We start from the raw sequence: 23,926 nt of genomic DNA on the forward strand, positions 1-23,926 counted from the left end.
GCCCGCTAGGAAGAGTCCTGGTGGTTCCAAACTTCTTCCATTTACGGATGATGGAGGCCACTGTGCTCATTGGGACCTTCAATGCTGCAGAACATTTTTTGTACCCTTCCCCAGATCTATGCCTCGATACAATAATATCTTGGAGGTCTACAGACAATTTTTTGGATTTCATGGCTTGGTTTGTGCTCTGACGTGCACTGAGAATTGTGGGATCTTAAGTTCACCCTTGTCAATGGGGCCTTACAAAATGAAAAAAGAAAGTTTTGCTTTTAGATCTACAACGATTTTGGTTGCCAGTAACATAAAATGTATACAAAAACAAAATCACAAATGCTAAATGTCACTAATGAAAAAAAAAAAAAAAACATGACTGTACTGGATGAACTAGATACAGGCATACCCCACTTTTAAGTACACAATAGGCTTTATTTACTAAAGCTGAAAAGTGCAAAATCAGGCTCACTTCTTCATAGAAACCAATGAGCTTCTAACCCCAGCTTGTTCAATTAAGCTTTGGTAATAAAACCTGGAAGCTCATTGGTTTATATGCAGAAGTGTGCCTGATTTTGCGCTTGCCATCTTTAGTAAATAAACCCCATTATGTACTGAAAAGTGGGGTATGCCTGTATACAATTCTATGAGAACACATTGGTTTAAAAAAACAGTGATGGTTAGGGTTTTGTATACACAAAAATCACAGGGGAGCTATATACTCCATAAAGAAAGAAAATACAACTTGCCCTTATTATATTAGGCATGGGCTCTTTAATAGCAGCCAAACCCTGCAGATTTAATTAACTTACAAGTATACTAGTGGATGAGTGTAAGTAAAAAGGGTATTGGCTTAAAGTAATTAGTCTGGGAGCTCCTGTGTTGTGGCCAGAGGTGGGAGTCGGGATTCTGTGTGTTAGCAGTCGAGAAATGCTGAATCTCACATGCCAGAGGGAAGGATGCAAATTTGCCACCGCTCAGTGCACTGCAATGATTTACTGAGGAGCAGTAATAAGGGTATGTAACAGGAGCACCATTCCACTTCTGCTATAGAGATGGGGAATCCCTACAAGCTAAAAGCCCATCTAAACAACACTTTTACACCAGCAGCTGTTCTAGATTACCGTGATCAACAGGTTTTAAAGCTTACAACTGTGCCTTTGCGTCTGTAGTACATGACTTATTTTCTGCATTTATGTTGAAAACGTAATAAAAAATGATTGGAAGTGAAAAATGAGCCTCGTTTGTCTTTAATTGTCTAGTATAACTGCTAATTTGGATATTAGAAGCCTCCCAGCTTTGTCAAATTGTCTATTGATTTACATAGCGCTGCCATTGAAAACAGAAACCTTCCAAACCACCTTTTATTTAGTGGTGCCCTCACGTAGGGCCCATTTCCCCTGTTGCGGTTTGCTTGTGGTTAGGAAAGAAACCAAGCCACACAGACACAGCCAAGAAAAGTCTGTACCACTGTATTATATGGTACTGTCTTCATTCATGTTTCTGTAAACTGTGGTTTAGCAATATGTAATCTAAAGCTCTTTGCCACTGCTTTTTGGAATACTTATTCTTTATTGTTTTCGATGGCCCAACATGCAAAACTCATACAATCAAAGTCAAAATACATTCAAACTGCAAATAAAACACATGCAATATATAAGTAAAACACATGCAAAACCTTGTTTAAAAAAATGCAGCAATGAAAATGGCTCTTTAAAATTCCAAGGTTACAAATTCTTCTTACATTTTCGGTAATTTACATAACCCACTTCAGCAATATATTAAAAATGTTGATGTTTATTATTTTTTTTTTACTTTTCTTAATATTTTAATACAAATATCCTGCGTAAACAAACAGACGGTGTCGATGAATGTGAGCCACAACTAAAACCTTCTACTGATCTGTTCTTGCAGCAGTAAACTGCAAAGTGTCACAAGCTTGACATAACGATACATCAAGTTATAGTAAACAAGCATATGGGTCTTTTACATAACGCAGCAAAGAGAGCCATGAAACAAACTAAAATGCTTTTCACCAAGGAAATACCTGTAAGATTGCTCCATCTACTACTCTATGATATGGTTTACTGCTGCACTTCATAAATGGCTCTTTATGGTGTTACATAAGGTGGAACTGATTTCTCCTTACAGTCTGGTAAACTAGCCCCATTTTACACTGGGGATCCCACAATCAAATTATTCTTCGGTGAACAACTCTCTGGTTCCATTGAGATAACGTTGGCTTTGTATCCACACTGTTCTGCAGCCCATGCTCGATCCAGGTCCACCAATCCCATACATCGCTTCCCTTTGAGACACAAATAAAAATTTATTATTACCCTCTTCCTCTAGTTAAAACTGTGATATGTCAGTAGTACTCAATACAGGCGGTCCCCTAGTTACAAACATCCGACTTACAAACGATTCCTACTTACAAACGGAGAGAGGAGACAGGAAGTGAGGGGAAATCTACCCCTAGGAAGGGAAACTCACTCCTATAATGCCCCGTACACACGATCGGAAATTCCGACAGCAAAAGTCAAATGTGAGATTTGAACAGAAATTCCGACCGTGTGTATGCTCCATCGGACTTTTGCTGTCAGAATTTCCGCCAACAAAAGATTGAGAGCTGGTTCTCAAATTTTCCAATGGAAAAAATTCAGATCGGAAAATCCGATCGTCTGTAGCAATTCCGACACGCAAAATTCCGACGCATGCTCTGAAACAATTTGACGCATGCTCAGAAGCATTGAACTTAATTTTCTTGGCTTGTCGTAGTGTTGTATGTCACCGCGTTATTGACGGTCGAAAGTTCAGAGAACTTTTATGTGTCCGTGTGTATACACGACAAGCTTGAGCGGAATTCCGTTGGAAAAAACATCCAAGGTTTTTCTGACAGAAAATCCGATCGTGTGTACGCGGCATAAGAGTTATGGGATTGTAGACAGAACTTCTATATATCAAATAAAATAGGGTGGGTGAAGGGTGGGACAAGCTTTCTTCTGTCTGGCTGAATGATAACTCATCCTCTATATTTTATAGTTACCAGCTCGTGCCTGAGGACCGTTTATTCGATGTCTGATATATATATATATATATATGTAAATCTTTATTATGTCACTATCCCATAAGTGGTGGGGGTGGGGACATTTTATGCCTCACCCCTCACTTTTATTATGGGATAAAGGTACCTCCACTGATGCGTTATCACCAAGGCTTGTTTCCACAACAACCCAAAATATTAAAAATCCAATTGTCATTAAGATAGAAAGTGAGGTGAAATCTGAACGGGGCACAGACAGCAAAACAAATGTTACAGAGGTGTTAACCCTTCCCTATGCTATCCAAAAAGCTTAAAAAATATTTTTTTGGGCTGGAGCTACACTTAAAAAATGTACCTGTTACAACTTACAAACAGATTCAACTTAAGAACAAACCTACAGACCCTATCTTGTTTGTAAGCAGGGGACCGCCTGTACAATAGTAAATTAAACAGAAGATCTTACATGCTGATAAAAGAATGATATACAGCCAATCCAAAGCTGATCAACGAATGATATACAGCCAATTCAAAGCTGATCAACGAATGATATACAGCCAATCCAAAACCGATCAACGAATGATATACAGCCAATCCAAAGCCGATCAACGAATGATATACAGCCAATCCAAAGCTGATCTACGAATGATATACAGCCAATCCAAAGCCAATCTCAGCTAAACAGTTTGGGCCAGATTCACAGAGACTTACGACGGCGTATCTCCAGATACGGCGTCGTAAGTCCGATTGGGCGCCGTTGTATCTATGCTCCTGATTCTTAGAATCAGTTACGCATAGATTTCCCTAAGATCCGACCAGCGTAAGTCTCTTACACCGCCGTATCTTAGGCTGCATATTTACGCTGGCCGCTAAGTGGCGCTTCCGTTGATTTCAGCGAGGAATATGCAAATTAGGTAGATACGCCGATTCACAAACATACGTCTGCCCGGCGCATTTTTTTACGTCGTTTACGCTAGGCTTTTTCCGGCGTAAAGTTACCCCTGGGTCTATGAGGCGCAGCCAATGTTAAGTATGGCCGTCGTTCCCGCGACGAAATTTGAATTTCTTACGTCGTTTGCGCAAGTCGTTCGCGAATAGGGCTGGACGTAATTTACGTTCACGTCGAAAGCATGACGATTTGCCGACGTCATTTGGAGCATGCACACTGGGATATGGCCACAGACGGCGCATGCGCTGTTCGTTAAAAACGTCAAAAACTTGGGGTCACTACTATTTTACATAGTACACAACCCCAACCAGCCTATTTTGAATTAGGCGGGCTTACGCCGGCCCAGTTACACTGCGCCGCTGTAAGTGTAAGCGCAAGTTCTATGTGAATACACAACTTGCTGCTCAAACTTACGGCAGCCCTTTGTATACATTTATTCAGGGCAACATTGATATTATTGTCCTACATGTTATTGTCAATAGCTGCCACTAACTATGCATTAGAAAACTGGCAACTTTTTGTGTCCGGCTAATGTAATCAATGTCAATAATGCCAGTTCAAACTTGGTGAATCATGCCCGACAGTCTGTAATTTAGCACTGATACACAAGCAATTAGGGTTCACTTACTGATTTACACTTTCCTACCCAAAACTTTTATCTTGTTTTGGTACATAGGTCAGAACCTCTGACAGATAATTGTTACTTTCTCTGTCCTGGTGACAGAGGCTCAGAAAGTGGGAAATCTTTCCAATGGGTACACAGAAAGCAACAAAAACCTGAGTTTGAAAGGTAGAACCAATGGGAGGTTTGCAATGTCCTCTGTGTCTTTATTTACCGATGGCCCTCAGGCTCATAATTATTAAAATGAGAGAGGAAATTAACCCAATGGATTGACACATGATTGAGACAGCAATAAAAATGTGGAAGACTTTCTAACCCTTTCCCATTCTGTTAAAAAATGAAGCTGAGTTTTACATTTATCTTATTTTCACCCCCTTAATATTGCCTAGACTTTGTTCTGTTTCATCAGTAAAAATAGTCCATGCTCAATGTTAAATCAGAACTAAAAGAAATAAAGTACTGATGCTTAAAGCTCCATAAATCCCCCTGACTGACCTGCGTTGGCTGAGTGAGATGCATCGGCATGTCCTGAGATTCTTGAAGGGAATAACTGACATTCAAGGGAAACAACTGCACTGGCTCCTGTCTACTGTCTGAGCTTCATTCTATTAAACTTTACTTAAGGGAAATACATTTTCCTTGTAATATAAAAAAATTAACTTAGAAATGTCCCTGGCAGCCCAATAACATTGATACAACTAGTTCATGAATATCTAATTTATATTTTAAAATATACCATGTAGCATACACTTACCTATCAGTTTCCGCTCTGGAGGAAGCTGGTCATCTGTCTGATCTGCAAATCTACATAGTATCATGTGTTCCTGTATGAACAAGAAAGCAGCAATTAAAGTGGACCTCTCAACCACTTTCCAAGCCTACAAGAATACATTCCTGACATATCACAGTACACAGCCTCAGTATAAATGTTTTTAAGAAGAGGAATATTTTGGAATTAAAAGGAATTCAGTGTGCAGTCACCTTGACATGCTGAGATATGTGTTGGCTGGACGCTGTACCAAGTAGTACTCACGATTTGGGCCATATGGCCAAAACGCAGGTGTTCTGGACATACAACCTTGAATGCATATGGCCCAAAGCATTAGTACTGCTTGGTACAGCATCCAGCCAACACATATTTCAGCCTGTCAAAGATATGGCAGGCAGATGGCAGTGGGGTTGGATGTTGCACCTGTGCCTACTGGGTGTCTGAATATTCTGGGATTTGATGGTGTTGGGCCAAAGCACTCATGTGCATGTAGCCATTCAATTATGCTATCAGCCTTCTGCAGACAGAAAAATGTTTCTCTGCCATCTTTCCTCCAATGATCTTACTGCAACAATGTAACTTTGCAGAAAGTCAGATGTTCTGTGTCACAACTTTGTGATGACTGTTTTATCCCATAGCCAGCTTTTTGGTCAATGAAGGTATTGTCAGGAGAGTACATTTACATTACTTTGCATGCATGCACATAACAAAAAACAATGTGGTTCTACTTTAAATGTATTATTATATACATGATGGAATATACTGTACATAAGAAAATGCATCAATCCTCAAAACTTCAAAATGCATGGAAAATACACCTTGGTGTTATTTTATGAAGCCACGCTTTTGAGAGTGCAAGCTCCAGAGTATTCCCCTGTTAATCTCATGTAGGAGCAATAATGTACTTCTAAAGGTGAACAGAATTTTACAGTTAAAAATTAAGAGTAGGAATGTAAAACTTATTCTTACCTGCATTGCCACCTTAACTGGTAACAGAAAATATCCTCCAGTGCACTAACTGGTGAGAGTAGCAGTGCATTGCACCATGCTAGCCATCGACAAGAGTAGAAGTTTGGATCTAGGTGTTACCATTGATTGGCTGATTAAATAGGTTGTACTGCAAGTTTTCAAGGCATGTGGACCTCTTCTTCAAGCAATTAGAGTAGACGCAAGAGACATGCATTTTATACACTAATGCCCCGTACACACCATCACTTTATGTGATGAAAAAAAATGACGTTTTTAAAAACGTCACTTTAATTGACTGTGTGTGGGGAAAAACGTCGTTTTATGTCTTGTAAAAAACGACCAAAAAAAATTGAAGCATGCTTCAATTTTATGTGTCGTTTTTCAAAAGTGCACTTTTTACTTCACAGAAATTGACCGTGTGTAGCAAAAAACGTCGTTTTCTAAGACGTTTTTTCATCCACGCATGCCCAGAAGCTAGCTTCAATGGTAAAACGTGGTGGAACGTAACCTCACTTTGCAAGAACATTGTGAGAAAAACGATGGTGTGTAGGCAACTTCGTCTTTGAAAATTGAAGTTTCAAAAACGTCATTTTTTACTTCACAGAAAGTGTCGTTTTTTTTCATCACATAAAGTGATGGTGTGTATGCGGCATAAGGCTCCATGCACACTGGGCTTAAAAAAAAAACGTCTGTTCTCTCAGGAGTAAAAAAACACTCACATAGAGCATTTTTTGTACAAAGTTTAGACGAGTCTAGGAGAGCTTTACGTTTTTTTATGCCTCCAAGCTCCAATCAGAAATACAAATGAGAAGGGTTTTTTTTTCTGCCTCTAAATGTTAAACTCAAAATATGCCTTCTAACGTCCTATTGTGCATGGACACATAGGATAACATTGAGCTGCTTCTACAGGCAGAACACAAAACTCCTGTAGAAGCAACATTTTTTAAGCCCAGTGTGCATGGAGCCTCAGCCACAAACATTTTCAAAGTTTAGTTGATTGGTTACTTCCAGTTCTAATGCTGCGTACACACGATCATTTTCACACGGCATGAAAAAAAAAACGACGTTTAAAAAAAAAAAAATGTCATTTAAAATGATCGTGTGTGGGCTTCACATAATTTTTCGGGTTCTGAAAAACGACAATTTTTTTTCCCCGAACATGCTGCATTTTTTAACGACGTTTTAAACTATGTCGTTTTTTGGGTTGTAAAAAATGATCGTGTGTGGGCTAAAACGACGTTAAACTCGCGCATGCTTAGAAGCAAGTTATGAGACGGGAGCGCTCGTTCTGGTAAAACTACTATTCGTAATGGAGTAAGCACATTCATCACGCTGTAACAGACAGAAAAGCGCGAATCGTCTTTTACTAACAGGAAATCAGCTAAAGCAGCCCCAAGGGTGGCGTCATCTGCATGGAACTTTCCCCCTTTATAGTGCCGTCGTACGTGTTGTACGTCACCGCGCTTTGCTAGAGCATTTTTTAAAAACGATCGTGTGTGGGCAACGTAGTTTTAATGATGAAGTTGGAAAAATTTTGTTTTTTCTAAATGATCGTGTGTACGCGGCATCATTGCCTTAAAAAGAAGCCTGGATGCCTTGAAAGTTTGCACTGCAACCTATTAAGTTAGCCAAGAAATGTTATCAAACTTCTACACTGACTTGTGAATGCACTGTATATCCTAAAACTGTTCAAGCTTACATAAACTATACAGTCTTGTGCCATAAGCTAACCGTTGACAAATAACAACCCAGACAACATCTCGGTTTGTAAACTCTGATATTATACAAACGTCCCAGTTGTCCAATCCCGCCAAAATAACATATATTGCCGCTGAGCAAATAATCTCATTAAGAAACAGTTTAAATATGTGCGTGTTTGAATTGTCCACTGCATTCTACCTTACACCAATTGGATCTAAGATTAGAATAAAGAAAATACTTGAAACTATACAACAGCATTAAAGTAGGATTAATTCTGGATAATAACAGACAAGAGGCCTTAATCTGCATGGTCAGGCTGGGCGACAATGCCTGCCTATTAACGTTGAATGCTGGCCCCTCAGCCAATTATCTAGGCTAAATTCATAGAGAGGTCCATTAAAAGTATCAAAAGATCTCTACCTGCACTACAGTCTGTGAATTCAGGAATTCTTTACTGCAGCTTGTGCAAACATATGCCCTTGTCACATATCTCAATATGGCTGCTGGCGACATAGCGATACAGGAAATATACAAAGAATGTGATTAGTCTAAGCTTTTCAAATATAAAAAAAGACTTCTTCAACAGCCATAAAACTAAAATGAAGAAAACTTGGCAGCTATTACAATTTGTACTTATTTTCCTATCATTTATAGAACAAATATTTGGAAGATATCTTTACTGAGAGCCTTAAGGTAGATGGTAATCAGTCATGCTATCGTTCTTAATAAACTACTAAAGTTTTCTAACACTATTCTTTTAATAAGTCAAACACCACCTTGATATGGTTAAATAAGAAGAATTCAACAGAAAACCGACAGTTTTGTTTTAGAAAGAGGGTGATTAGGACACACTTGAGGGTTTCTATCTTCTAATGAAGACAGTAAAAAAATCTGACCAGTTTCACTGGCTATATTTTTCTTCTCATTAAAGTTTAACCTGTTACATACTGTACCTAGGCAGTTCAGAATGAACCTATGACAACAAGTGCATCTGCAGAAGTTATTTTCCTTACAACAACTCAAAATGATCAGAAAATCCAAAGATAAGCAGCTAATGTTACTGTATATGCAAATCTTAAGCCGGCCATAGACGGTTCGAATGTACCAAGTGGATCGATCAATCAACTTGGGTACAACCAGCCTGCGAAATTTTACATCCAATTATTAATTTTATTTGTTTCAGGTACTTATATAGCGCTGTCAATTTACACATCACTTTTACATATACATTGTACATTCACATCATTCAATTCGCTCTCTCTATGGCCAGCCCTATAGGAACTTATTCTTTAGCAAAAGTTGGCCACATTATTTCCTCCCTCTTCTGGTCAATATAACCACCTATTGTATTATCGGGCATTTTATATCTTTTTATATTTCCCTGTATAATACTGATATTGGCCCCAACAGTCATATCTTATAGGTCTACTCATCGCAAAGGACTCATTGATGCCCTCATAATATCTGCATTTACATTCTTTGTACCAGGGTACTGGGGTTATATATTCACTGGAGAATGTAGTGCAATCAGCCAAAATGTCTAACCTGGCTAAAGATTTGCATAGACACTAGGGGACGGTTGGGTATGTTGGCACAATCCAATCACTTTTGCACCTGAGTTTACTTGTGGGTTCCTCCATTAAACAGTTGCCTTTACCAACTGTTATTTTTGTAACCTTTGAAAAGCACCTGTATGAGGTCTATACACATTATGGATATTGTACATATCAATGCGATGGACAAGCAGCCACTAGGATATTAAAAGTTTGTGTCAATGTAAACGTGAGAGATGCGTATATGTACACATGCGATAACATTAGAACCAGTTCTACTGCACCTACACAATACAAGAATTCAGCTATGGAGTCAAATGATTAGGTCCAGAAAGATTTGGCAATACACATAGTCGAATCTGTTTAAAATGAAGGATCCTGATCTCAAGTATGATCTTCCTACAGTAACCTGTTCTTAACATGTCTGACCATAATTAGAATAGCCAGTAAAAACAACAATGGTAATCTGCTCTTAACATGTATGAACACAATTAGAATATCCAATAAAAAAAAACAAACGCACAAAAAACACCAGTATGCAATTTATTGCATTAATTGCCTAGGTGGGTCCAAAACCTGGCAAACAATTGTCATGTGAAGGATTACACTGGAAACGGGGGGTTAAACTCCAGTTACAAACAAACATCAAATGGGTGTATTAGCTGTGAGAATATGACCCACTGACTTATTGAGACAACGACAGAACAGCTTAAGCTGACTAAAGAGTTCCTTGCTTCAGAATTAATTATCCAGAAGGTCATTGACCCTACAGGAAAATGAAACCTCCCAGACTGCTTAAAAGGATTAAAAACAAAGCAGTTTTGTGTCTTTATTGTTCTTTTAATTATATATTCAGGGAGGCTGAATTCACAACACTGTAATCTTGTAGCTGAGGCTAAAATACAATATTTTATACAAAATATACTATAAACGCATGGTTAAAAAATTTCTCTACATAAAAGGTAATATAATAACCAACAGGAAAAAAAAAACATTTAGCTGCATTATTCAATTCTCGAATGTACCATAGACTGCCTGGTAGCAAACACTGTTGAAATGCCATACAAAATTATAAATACATATACACACACACACATTATATATATATATATATATTACACACACACACACACACACACAGCTTTGCCCTATCCTCTCAAATATGTCTTCTTCAATCTGCAGCAACCTTTAAGGCTCCTAGTTGTTGCAACGACTGAATGTATCCAGGTGCTTTGCTAGAGACAGAGAATAATTTCAGCTGAATGGGCTAACACAACCTCACCTACATCTAAAAGGTGGAGCTGACATGCAGAAGGTGCTCCAAAGACCTAATGGTTGGCAGCATTAAATCATGGAAGATACAATTTGGGAAAGAAACTTAACTATGGCAGTCTATGGACCATTGGACTACAGTTCCCAAAGCGAGCCAAGTAAGTAAGTGAGTGAGAAACTTATATAGCGCAACAAATGCGAACTTAATCGCCTCAAGGCGCTTGGCATCCAGAGTTGTACAGGTCTTTCAGAAGAGGTGGGTCTTCAGTTTTTTCCTAAAAACCCGATGGTTTACTTCCGAGCGGATGGTCGTGGGTAGAGCATTCCAGAGCCGTGGTCCTTGGACCGAGAATCTACGTTCTCCCTTAGATTTGTAGTGAGATTTGGGGATTTGGAGAAGGTTTTGGTTGGTTGATCGGAGCACGCGCTTGGTGACGTAGGGTTTTATTTTCTCGCTTAAATATTGAGGAGCTTTACCCTGTGTACATTTGTGGGTGAGGCAGAGTGTCTTGAATGTCACCCGGTCCTGTACGGGCAGCCAGTGGAGGGACCTCAAGGCCGGGGAGATTGGTTCCAACGGCTTTTTACCAGTTACCAGTCTGGCTGCCGTGTTTTGGACGACTTGTAGACGCGAAATCTGGTATTTCGGTAGTCCTAAATAGAGTGAATTTGCGTAGTCGAGTCGTGAGTTGATGATTGTTCCAACCACTACTGCTGTGTCCTCTTCCGGGATGAAGGGGATGAGTCTACGTAGCATGCGGAGCAGATGATGAGAACCGCTGACGACTGATCCTATTTGTGCATCCATCGTCATGTCTGCGTCAGAGCAGACATGACGTAGAGCAGAGAGAGTTGTATTTTCTCAGGAACTTACTTTTTGCTGCGAGAAGACCGATATGTGCACATCGCTTCCTAGATGTGCATATCAACCTGCCATAAGTCTGCAGCTATGCTGAGGACCAGTGTCACTCCAGGCAGATCTAAAAGTGAGCTGATATCTGAATTGGGGACTGGTGAGAAGACACTGCTGCCATTAACCTATTACTGCTAGCAGAGACACATCAGGACTGCCCATCTAACTAGCAGCATTATTTATGGCATAAACTAAAACTAGGTGCGCTCTCTCTTTAAACATAAAATAAATACTTACAACTACCCAAAATATCAATAACTTGCATGTAAAATAAATGATTAAATTATGACATATAAATCATGTCAATAAGTGAAATCAAAGCATATTGTGCAAGTCCCACTTATAACGTGAAGTAAATCTTGCAGTAAACAGAACATTAGAACCTGTAAAACACAACAACACACAGCAAATGAGTGTTCACTTCACGGTCACCAGTGCCAAAAAGCTCCTTACAGTGTTACAATATTCCTCAGGTTCCCTTTTGATCCAGCGCTGAACATAAAGGTCACTGTTAGATTTTGAATTTATTACTATATTATGTGATAAACGTTTCTGACATCTCTATTGAAACATGTTAATTTTGAAGGTTGCTGAGGAGAAGAGAAAAGGTAATTTGCTGTGTATGTAACATATATTCTTGAAGTTCAACGTCAAGACAATGGGTGGAGTCAAGTTACTTAATATACACAAGTGGGTGTTGCGTTTGTGACAGTAGCCTCACCACCTTTCTTGGAGCTATTCTGAATGTAAATTATACTTAGCTTGGCTTTAAGAACAGTATAAGAATCCATGTGGTTTGAGTAGCTAGGTAGAAACTTGAGGGTCTCCCGACCCTGCAGGAACTCTGGGGTCACCCGACCCTACAGGGAGATGGGGGTAGGAAGCCCAACCTGCGGGAAGCCTTCACTATGGAAGTATCGGGGGAAGGGACCCTATCCAGCAGAAAGATGTACCATCTAATTCCTCCTTCTGAATTACCATCTTGCCATGTGTTACCAGCTGCCATTATGTAAGCATTGTCTTTTGCCTGTCTATTTTGAAGAATAAACTTCGTAATTATGAAGAGAGCCTAATGCCTCATACAGACGGTCGTTTTTTGTGATGAAAAAAAATGACGTTTTTGAAAACGTCATTTAAAATGATAGTGTGTGGGGAAAATGTCGTTTTATGTCTTCAGAAAAACGACCAAAAAAAAATTCGAACATGCTCGAATTTTTTGTGTCGTTTTTCAAAATGTCATTTTTTGTGTCAATGAAAATGATAGTGTGTGGGCAAAACGACGTTTTTAAACCCGCACATGCCCAGAAGCAAGTTTTGAGACGGGAGGTAAAACTACCATTCATAATGGAGTAAGCACATTCATCACGCTGTAACAGACAAAAAAGCACGAATCATCTTTTACTAACAAGTAACCAGCTAAAAGCAGCCTCAAGGCGAATAGAACTTCCCCTTTAGAGTGCCGTCACTTTGTTCATCATTTTTCAAAATGATGGTGTGTATGCTACATCGTTTTTGAAAATGAAGTTTCAAAAATGTCGTTTTTTTTCATCACTTCAAACGTCATTTTTTTTTCATCACAAAAAACGACCGTCTGTATGCGGCATTAGTCTTGTATATTGGGAACGAAACGCCTGGAAGAAAGAGACTATTGACATAACACATGACACGTGTCAAAAATGTCTCCCCCTCTTCCACATTTCAGTCACACAGAGCATATAGAACAAAAAGGCATATCCCACTGTGTAGTATTTTAAAACACAATCATATTTATTAAAAATGCCACTCAAATTGGAGAAGAAAGGCCAACAATACTAAGAACCGCACCGCCACAAGTCCACATGCAAGCTTGATGATGTTACAACCCAAGCCCCACACAACGTGCTTGGTTTGTTGCTTCATCACACCCAGTGGTGGACTCGCTAAAGCGTCGTTCACACGATCCAGCTTTATGGCCATAATTGTCTGACAGACGTGTTGTGTCGGATAATCCGACCGTGTGTATGCTTCATCAGACAATTGTAGGCTGAATCAAGGACAACAAAAGTTGGCTGTACATGCTCAACAATTGTTATGTCGGTTTATCTGATCGTATGTACACAAGTCCGTCTAACTAAAATCCAAAGTACAAACACGCATGCTCGAAACCAATGCTAAACATCAGACAACAATAGCAGAAGTTGCCCAAAGGGTGGCAGTAAAGAGCTGAAAAACCACATGGTATGGTGAATGTTGTCTGAAATTGTTGTGCTGTGTGTATGCAAAACAAGTTCATGGCCAACGACCTTCGGACCAAAATCCACGGAAAAGTTGGTTGGAAATCCGATCGTGTGTATGAAGCTTAAGGTTTAAGATTCAGTTCTTAAAATATTTCATAAAGATAACGGAGCTTCTTAAAGTGGATCTTCACCCTCTAAAACATGATACCTCCTCTCTCCTCATTTCTTTTTATTTCTTCTTTCATAAATTATCTTGCCCTAACTCCCCTTTTATGTCACATATCCCAGGAGGCAAAGCATTTCATTCAATAAATATGGAAGAGGCGGGCATAGCGGGAAGTCATCGGGAGGCACGCTGGCTGAACCTGAAACGGCTTCCTGATGACTTCACACCAAAATATGACGGCATGCGGCCGAGCGCTGCCAGATGAGAAGAGGATCTTAGCTGGACAACGCTGGATCTGCTGGGTGGGTGAGTATCTGAAATGTGCAGAATTCACCACCAGGTAAGTAGGGAACCTACTGTGATTCTGTGTAGCCTACATTTATAACACATTTATTTCCTTTTTCTCAAATGTAACTTTGTATGATTCTACAAATAATACAGAAATCTGGTATACCATTCTGTAGCATTTCATTGCAGAAACACTCAAGATAAAGAAGGGTTATGATAAATATGAGAACGTGAAAATTACCTTGTACGATAAAACTTCCTGAAAGCGGCCACTGAAAAAAATGACAAAAACATAAATTCAAGATGAATAAAAACTACTGCTACGTAATACTATTCTATGAGTTCCAAATTTTCCATTGAGCTGGAACTGTCACGGTCAGTCATGTCATGACAAAATATACGTGCATGTGGACCCCCTGACTAGGCTGTTCCAAGAAGGATATACAGTTTGTATAGTCTGGGAGAAATGGGTCACCCAACCCAACTGTTCAGATCAACATGAACATACACTTTGACTGTGTAAGGCAAAGCAACAGGTTCACTTAATTGCCTGCCCACCCTCCTGCTAATACTAAACGTCCTTTAGCTCCACTGCCACTCCATTCAACTGCCCTTACCAAGTGACATATCTGGCACCTCTGAGCATGGGGAACAGGTGACTTCTCAAATTGGAGCTGGGGAGAGAGTCCCGAACAGTTTGACTTTGAACTTATACTTAAATTGTTACCCTTCGCTTTGGCTGGCAAATAGGGAGGTGTAGAAGAAGTAAAAGGAAGTTTATTGGAGGAAATTGGGTTATCCGTCTCTACTGATACTTTTCTCCAACTAGATTTAAAGTGTATTTCCACATTTGCAGCCAAATTGGTATAATGCCTACTTTATAATTGTTATTAATTAACATGGCATAACTAAAAAAAAATGCTGATTACATTTTTAAGTGCCTTTTACTTGTTTAAAAATTCTTAAATCCTGTATCTATTTTGTAAGTTTTAGGAGGGGGGGGGGGGGGCGTGGAATATTGTTTAACATAATAAACCCTGTACTGTGTTCACAGCTCCTTATTATAAGTTCTAACAAAGGATTAAGAATTTAAAAAACAAGGGAAATGAGGTATAGTGTGTATAGTGTGGAAACAAAGACACTTGAGACTGCCCAGAAACTCTTGAAATCAGCCATGACACGTCTTAATTTGTTTTTTAGGTATGCTGTGTGAATGGGAACAAATAACAAACATATAGTGGGGTTTTCTCAAATTTGCATAGGTATTTAAAGTGGTTGAAAAAGGCTGAAGGCTTTTTACCTTCATGCATTCTATATATGAAGGTAAAACACTTCAGTGTGCAGCATCCCCCACCTCCAAGCCCCCCTTTGAATACTTATCCAAGCCCCATCTTGATCCAGCAATGTGCATAAGAGTAGTGGCTCTCCTTCCTCATTGGCTGGGACACAGCAGTGGCAGCTTTGGCTCCTGCTGCTGTGAATCACAGCCAGTGAGGAGGGAGCAGGGTGTGTGGCTGAGCTATGCTCTGTGTGTCTCATGGACGTACAGAGGTGGCTCAGGGCGAGCAGACATGAGTGTCCCCATAGCAAGTATAGCAAGTGACTTGCTATGAGGGAGCTTGGCATGGAGGAGAGGGGCCAGGAGCACGAAAAAATAAATAAATTATTTTATATTATATATATATATATATATATATATATATAAAAAAACATTGTGGCCATACTGAAGCAGTTCCAGCACATTAGAGTTCTCTAGCCCTGCGAGAAAGTAAGTTCACTGGCCAAGTATAGGTTAAGTAGATCAAACAAGACATATTTCATTACCTGCGTGGAAAGGTGGTCTTCACTGTGTTTTGGATAAATCCATAGCAGCAAGGGCAGATGACAAAGGTTGCTCTGGCAGCAATGCAGTGTTCAATCACCATATCTGTCGCCACTCCACATGCATGCAGTGCTACCTACACAGAATATAGACACCGTTAGTGTACATACAAATTGCAGGGTTGAGTTTTGGCTATGTTAAGACTAGATGTCGGTGTTTTAATAAACATTTACACGTGTGCTTTGGAGGCATTTCAAATGCATTTTACACTTGTGTATTTAAACCCAAAAACACAATGCAATATATCGCAGCTCCCCAGCCCTTAGATGCGGTGGCTGCATTTGTTTAATTTTATTTTGTTAGGTCAAGTACATTTTTTGCAGGTAAAAAAAAAAATACCTTTGACTTATCTCTGGCTAAAAGAAGGATGAGCACTTTTCCTAGCTTCATTGCACCTTAAAGACTGTCAGCATTGTTTTCACTTTAAGTACTACATTATTGCATTTTGGTACTTTTTCACTATAGATGATAGCGCAGCTTTTGTCCCACTATTCTATTGATAGTATTAGCATAAGTTATAGCAGCAGATTTTCTCCAATTGTTTGATTCATTTGTCACACTGTGGAAAAGCACTAATTGGAAGTAGCGCAGCTCGTATATGTTTTTTATATCAACATTTTTTAACCTGCAAAATCCTGTGAATTTATTTACTTTTACAAAAAGTGAACTTGTCCTTTAAGGGCTTAAGGCCCGTATTACACACAGTCAAATGTCGGTAAAAAAAAAAGTCCAACATTTAGCCTGTGTGTATACCACCCTGCCCAACAGAAGCTGGCCATTTGGCTTCTGTCAGATGAGCATGCTGGAAAATCAGCAGCCGACTGACTCCCCATCAGCACACCCAGCCAATGGCGGAAAGCGCTGATCGGAGTGTCCTGGTGGGGGGGGGGGCGTGCCCCTGTCATAACATAACAGCTCAACAGGGAAGGTCGCTATACTAAGGCTGGCCACACATGGGTCGAATTTCGAAATAATTTTCTTTCGAAAAACTCCTTATATGACACGTCATCGCCAGAGGATTTCGGCGCGGATTTCAATGCGATGGTGTGTACACGCCATCGCATAGAAATCCGCGGAAATCCTCGAGAGGATTTATCCGTGGAAACGGTCCGCTGGACCGTATCCACGGATAAATCCTCCCGTGTGTATGGGGCCTTAGAAAAATCGAAGAATTTTCGTTCGTATTTCACACCATTAGTGGGCTGCAGCAACAGCCGATTTTCGTGCGGCCATCGAATTCGAGTAATCGGACATGTTTGGAAATTTTTTGAAAAACAACCGATTTTCTAATCAATGATGGGAGAATCGTGTGAGAAATGTAAATCGAAAAAGAAATACGCATTTGCAAGAAAAGAAAGTTCCCGGAAAGAAAAGAAGATTCCCAGCTACGAAAATAATGTAGCAACAGGAGGTGAAATTGAAGACTTGGTTGGTCGAATTTTAAAATCAATGGTGGCACCATCGGATCATAAAACGCACAAATTTTTTGATTTTCAAACGAAAATTCATTTGAAAATCGATCGTGTATTGCCAGCCTAACTTCACAGTTTTTTTTCGTTCAACCCAAGAACTCATAGGCCTGAATTCACGTAACACTTACGCCGACGTATCTACAGATACGCCGCGTAAGTGTCAATGTGCGCCGTCGTATCTATGCGCCGTGCCCATAGAACTAGATACGCCTGAAAATAGGCTTCCTCCGTCCAACGTAACTTTCCTACATCGGCGTATCTTGGGCGCATATTTACGCTGGCCGCCTCATTGCAAATATGCAAATGAAGGAGATACGGCGATTCACGAACGTCGTTGCGCCGGCGCATAATATACGCAGTTTGCGTAAGGCTTACGTCCGGCGTATAGTTATTCCACCTAAAGGAGGCGCATCCAATGCAAAGGAATGGACGACAGAACGGCCGTTGTATTTTACGTCGTTTACGTAGTACTACGTGAATAGGGCTGGGCGTAGGTTACGTTCAGTGGTTCGAAGTATCTTAGGCGTTCGTTCCGACGTGATTCTGGGCATGCGCACTGGGAAACGTCCACGGGACGGTGCATGCGCCGTTCGTTCGGACCATCATTTGCATGGGGTCACGGTTCATTTAAATGGATCACGCCCACCTTCCACCTACTTTGAATTAGGCGGGCTTACGCCAAGGAATTTACGTTACGCTGGCGCAACGTTGGGAGCGAGTGCTTTGTGACGTTGGGAGCGAGTGCTTTGTGAATACTGTGCTTGCCGCTCGGCGCGACGCTGGCGTAGCGTATAGTCGATACGCTACGCGGGCATAACTATGCGCTGATCTACCTGAATCCGGCCCATAGTGTGTACCAGACTTAAGCATACATTCTACACAGGTATGTTAACACTGTTAACAGAACTTTGCAAAGGCTGTTCATCTTCCCAACACATATAATTTATACATTTTGAAGGAAGTGGTATAGTATAGTTGCTAGAAAACAAGTTTTTATCGATGGAAGCACCTCTTTAAAGGTAAACAGGCACAAAAGGTTCACAAGGCACTGTTTTAGGACTACTTTTGAAAAACAGCTCATTAAAAAAGTGACATAAATGATTTGGTCCTTGCAAACAGTTAAAACAAATGACAGTTTAATATGCAATTTGCAAGTAAGACTTACATAGAATGCAGTTTCAAAGAATGCAAAGCATCCTTTTAAGATAAAGACTTGGGTATCTGTGACCTCCCACCAGTAGAATGAGAGTCACTGACCAATGTACAGTTATGGGGAGGGGTAATCTGCTCATCTACTATGTATATACAGATATTACCATCTGACTTGTGTTTCTGAAGCTTTTAGTAGATGAGGAGGACAGGAGAAGATGAAAGACAAAAAACAGACCATACACGTATCTTATGATATAGTAGTTCATTCTTATGATGTGTGGGGGGGAACACGTATACAGAAATGTTCGCTATATTTTTGCTTGTGTTCATGTGCAACTGCCTAGTAATCTTGTGTAGAAAGTTATCTGTTTAGTAACACAGTTTTATTTTATCTTTCACATTACAGTAAACTAATTAAACCAAACAAATTCCAAATGTGTTATTTTTTTGTATATTGTTGGGTTTATGAACGTATCCACTAAATAAATCACCAATGACCTAATGTGGGTGAGCTATGAAAGGGGATTCAAGAGGGGGTATGATTTGTGCACATAGGGAGGATTTGGAAGGGAAGATAATTTGTGCAAGGTGAGAAGATTGGGGGGGGGGGGGGGGTTGAGGAATAGTGCTGGGGAATGAGTAAGGAAGATTTGTGCTGGGGAGAGATAATTTGTGCTGGGAGGGTTAGATTTTGGAGGAGAATTTATGTTGGGGGGATGACAGGGGGATTTTAGGGAGGACAAGATTTGTGCTAGGTTGGGGGGGGGGGGGGGGGTTTGTAAGGGGAAATATAACTTTTGCTGGGGGGAAAAATTAGTGCTTGGAGGGAATATTGAGGGAGAGGATTTGTTCCAGGACGTGGAATGTAGTGGGGGAAAGGATTTGGGCTAGGCGGTTACACAACCTGGGCTCCTGTACTCTATTCATTTTGTACTTTTGACCCTTGTACTCTGCACATGTGTTGCTATGGATATGTTTGGGTGATTATATAGCATAGACATATGTGAATTGTAAAATGTTAAGGCCATATGATGTATTTTAGAAGCCAAGCCTCCCCTATTGATATGCAAATTAATCAGTTGGACTAGTTTATGAGCTCAGCAGAGGAAGTCAGGTTACAGGATATGATGTACACGAATTTAGGGGAGAGGAGGAGTTTTAAATAGACCATGTGGTCAGACAAAGGACACGTGTTTTGAGACTTCCGGGGAAGTGCTAGACTCTAATTAAAAAGCCATGTGAAGATTCCATCATAAAGAAAGATCCACGTTAAGTAGCCAATTAGTATACTTCTGCCTATCCCATAAAATGTACATGCCTATACAGGCAGATAGTTTGTACATTGTAGGCATATTTTGTTATACTTTGCATGCTATGAATTGTGTATCCTGAAGTTGTAAGTGCAGTTATTTTCTGTTTAGTAAAGGCATTAATAACTACAGAGTTTTAATAACTTCCTTGGCTTATACTACAAAGTAACCTTACTAGATGCAAGAAAAACAGCACATCACACACACCTGACCTAAGCATTTTGCACATTCTATTCTCCTGACCTCTGCACTCTGTGTGTTACATAATCCTGACCTCTGCACTCTGTATGTTATCTAGCTATGACTAAGCACTGAAGCTACAGTGCGAAACATTAGCTTATGTTCCAATTTTTTTGCTGTGGCATGTTTATTTTGTGATTGATTTTAATTAAAAGAACATTTTTGAAATGCGGCTGTCCAAGTTTCCTTCGTATTTTTGCATCTGTATGTTATGTATTCTTGATCCCATAGCATGATGGATAAGTATCTGCCTGTATTTCTCAGCATTGAGGTCACCATTGATCGGGTGTTGTTGAGGACCGTAGACACAGTGGTCGGCCAAGGAAACCTAATTCAGCAGATGAAAGACACATCAAACTTACTTTCCTTCAACATCAGAAGATCTCCAGCAGTGTAATCATCACACTACTGGCAGAAACCAGTGGGTCTCAGGTACACCCATCTACTGTCTAGAGAAGTCTGGACAGAAGTGGTCTTCATGGAAGAATTGTAGCCAAAACGTTATACCTCTGACAAGGGAAACAAGGGTATGCACTCAACTATGCACGAAAACATAAAACTGGGGTGCAGATAAATGGCAACAGGTGATCTAGACTGAGGAGTTAAAATTTGAAATATTTGGCTGTAGCAGGAGGCAGTTTGTTTGCCCAAGGGCTGGAGAGTGGTACAATAATGAGTGTCTGCAGGCAGCAGTGAAGCATGGTGAAGGTTCCCTGCAAGTCTGGGGCTGTTGGAGAATAGGCCTCAAATGCTTAGAAATACAGGCAGATACTTATCCATCATGCCAGACCATCAGGAAGGTGTGTGATTGGCCCCAAGTTTGTTCTGCAACAGGACAATGACCCCAAACATACAGCCAATGTAATTAAGAACTATCTTCTCCTCCTACCTATCACAGCACTTCTTCAGTGTTACCTACAATTTTATCTCCTCCTCTCCATTGCCCCTTTCTGTGGGGGTCCCACAAGGCTCTGTTCTTGGACCCCTTCTCTTCTCTATCTACGCCTCCTCCCTTGGTCACTTGATAACCACCCACGGCTTCCAATACCATCTATATGCAGATGACACCCAAATCTACAGTATCTGTATACCCTTCACCTCACTCATTCAGTCTCCTCTCGCATTACTAACTTACTATGTCGCACCACTTCCTTAAATTAAATCTCTCTAAAACCGAGCTGATAATATTCCCCCACCCATGCTCCCCTCCATGACCTTTTCATCCAAATCAATTATGCGATGATCAATCCCTACCTCATACCAGGGTACTAGGTGTAATCCTAGACTCTGACCTGTCCTTGCAGCCCCAAATCTAATCGTTGTCAAAAGCTTGTAGACTCCACCTCCGTAACATTTCTAAAATACTCCCCTTTTTAACTAATGAAACCACCAAGCTACTCATTGACTCCCTTGCTATCTCTCGCCTTGACTATTGCAACTCGCTTCTCATAGGCCTCCCTCTCCATAGGCTATCCCCTCTTCAGTCTTATCCACCTTACCAACCGCTTAGTTTCTGACACCCCTCTTCGTCAATCTCAAAACAGTCTTAATTTACAATATTTTTCACACTTGCCTAAAACCTTTGCACAAAACTGTATATTTAAAAAAAAATTAAATACAATTTATTCTCTACCAATAAATAAGTAGATGTTTTCTGCTATTCATGTTGTAAGAGAAATGTTGTGGTTATGGCTGAAGACATGCAGTGACAATGCGCTGTTTTCTCCGCTTGTTGTTTTATCATTTACGTATGGGGCTTCTACACACTTGCAAAGCTGTATGTTCTGACATCAAATGTCTCTTTCAAAAGCTCAAACCAATGTAAAATGCTTTAGAGATTCCTGCGTTATTTTATTTATATCTTTTTGCTTATAAAAGAAAATGTTGAGCATTCCAGAGTGCGGTCAGCCTTCAAGATTCACAAGTGACTTGGCCGGCATCAAAAGTCTGCGCACACAACAGCATTTATGTATATTACATAAGATACATGCATGCAGAACTCATGCACTATGAACCCTATTAACACCATGTCAAACCATGTCTTTGTACTCTGAACATACTTGACTGATGCATACACTCTGCCCAGGAAATGTTTAATAGGAGGGTGGCAAATGGATGGAGTGGAAGTGGGATTAAATTGTACTGTATAACATATCCATTGATTTATAACTTTGCACTATTTCTTATTTGAATGTGTTATTTAGTGTTAAAACACAAAAATAGATAACTAGAATTTTTCAGAAAAGCATAATATGTAAACTATATATATTGCTCCATTGTACTCTCTTTTGTAATGCAATGTAGCTTCCTCTTTGTATCTCAATGGGTCAAGGCTTTTTCCAGATCACTGGATTCTCTGATGGATAGCTGTGATCTGTAACAGCTAAATCCGGGCAAAGCAATTGCTTTTAAAACAAGGAGGAGGAGGAGGAGGGCTTGTCTAAGGTCACATCTGACTGGTTGATAAAAGTGCACTTGAACATTACTTATACACATGGCATTGTGGGTGAACGGGCCATGACAGCTCACTTTCATCACTAGGTTAAACCACATTATAAGTCAGCATTCTTCCAACATCTTTATGAGACTCGCTCTTCTGGTACCATGTTTACTCAAGCTAGGCCTTAAAAATGAGAAATTCCACAATGACATGTGGTTGCACACCATTTCAGCTGTACAATGTGCATAAAATAAATGTTTCTTCACTTGTTACAGCGTTAAGTATAATATTGAATTACTATATAGGCAATTTTGGAAAGGAAAAGATTTTATGTTTAAAGCAAAAATCAGGTAGTAATAGATAGTATAGGTAGCAAATAAATAGTAAGTCCATTCCCTAAGCTGAAGGAGTTCAACTGCATTCATAATAATTTTCTCCGAAAAATGTTTACTTAACACCAAAGTTCGGATTTGGAATATTTTGTTTTTATAAAATATTTATTTAATTTTGTGTTTCTAATGAAGTGTTATTTATCGCCATAGTCTGCTCAATTTAAGACACCTCATAGCCAACTGAAAGGTTAATTGCATTAAAACTAATTATTATTATTTCAGGTACTTATATAGCACAGTCAATTTACACAGTGCTTTACATATATTATACATTCACATCAGTCCCTACCCTCAAGGAGCTTACAATCTAAGGTCCCCAACATACATTCATACATATACACACTAGGGCCAATTTTTAGACAATATCCAATTAACCTACCAGCAGGTCTTTGGAGTGTGGGTGGAAACTGGAGTACCCGGAGGAAACCCGCGCAGGCACAGGGAGAACATGCAAACTCCAGGCAGTTGGTGTCATGGATGGGATTTGAACCAACAAACCTTTTTACTGCTAGGTGAAAGTGCTAACCACTACACCACTGTGCCACTAATGGATTCTCCTTTCACTGTTCAGTCACAGGCTGGGAGTGGA

At 39.9% G+C, this 23,926-nt stretch overlaps 1 protein-coding gene across 2 annotated transcripts in view; it reads right to left on the reverse strand.

The window, feature by feature from the left end:
* Window positions 1-1,466: 1,466 nt before the first annotated feature.
* Window positions 1,467-23,926, reverse strand: part of GSTCD (glutathione S-transferase C-terminal domain containing) — a 252,930-nt gene continuing 230,470 nt past the window's right edge. For both annotated transcript variants that reach the window (XM_040329687.1, XM_040329686.1), the window contains exons 9-12: window positions 16,274-16,407; window positions 14,691-14,721; window positions 5,357-5,426; window positions 1,467-2,299 (exon numbers count right to left, since the gene is read on the reverse strand). In XM_040329687.1, coding sequence (XP_040185621.1) covers window positions 2,163-2,299; window positions 5,357-5,426; window positions 14,691-14,721; window positions 16,274-16,407 — 372 coding nt within the window. In that variant the 3' untranslated portion in view covers window positions 1,467-2,162. The remainder of the gene's footprint in view (window positions 2,300-5,356; window positions 5,427-14,690; window positions 14,722-16,273; window positions 16,408-23,926) is intronic.

Source organism: Rana temporaria, chromosome 1, assembly GCF_905171775.1.
Source record: "Rana temporaria chromosome 1, aRanTem1.1, whole genome shotgun sequence".
Lineage (NCBI taxonomy): Eukaryota > Metazoa > Chordata > Amphibia > Anura > Ranidae > Rana > Rana temporaria.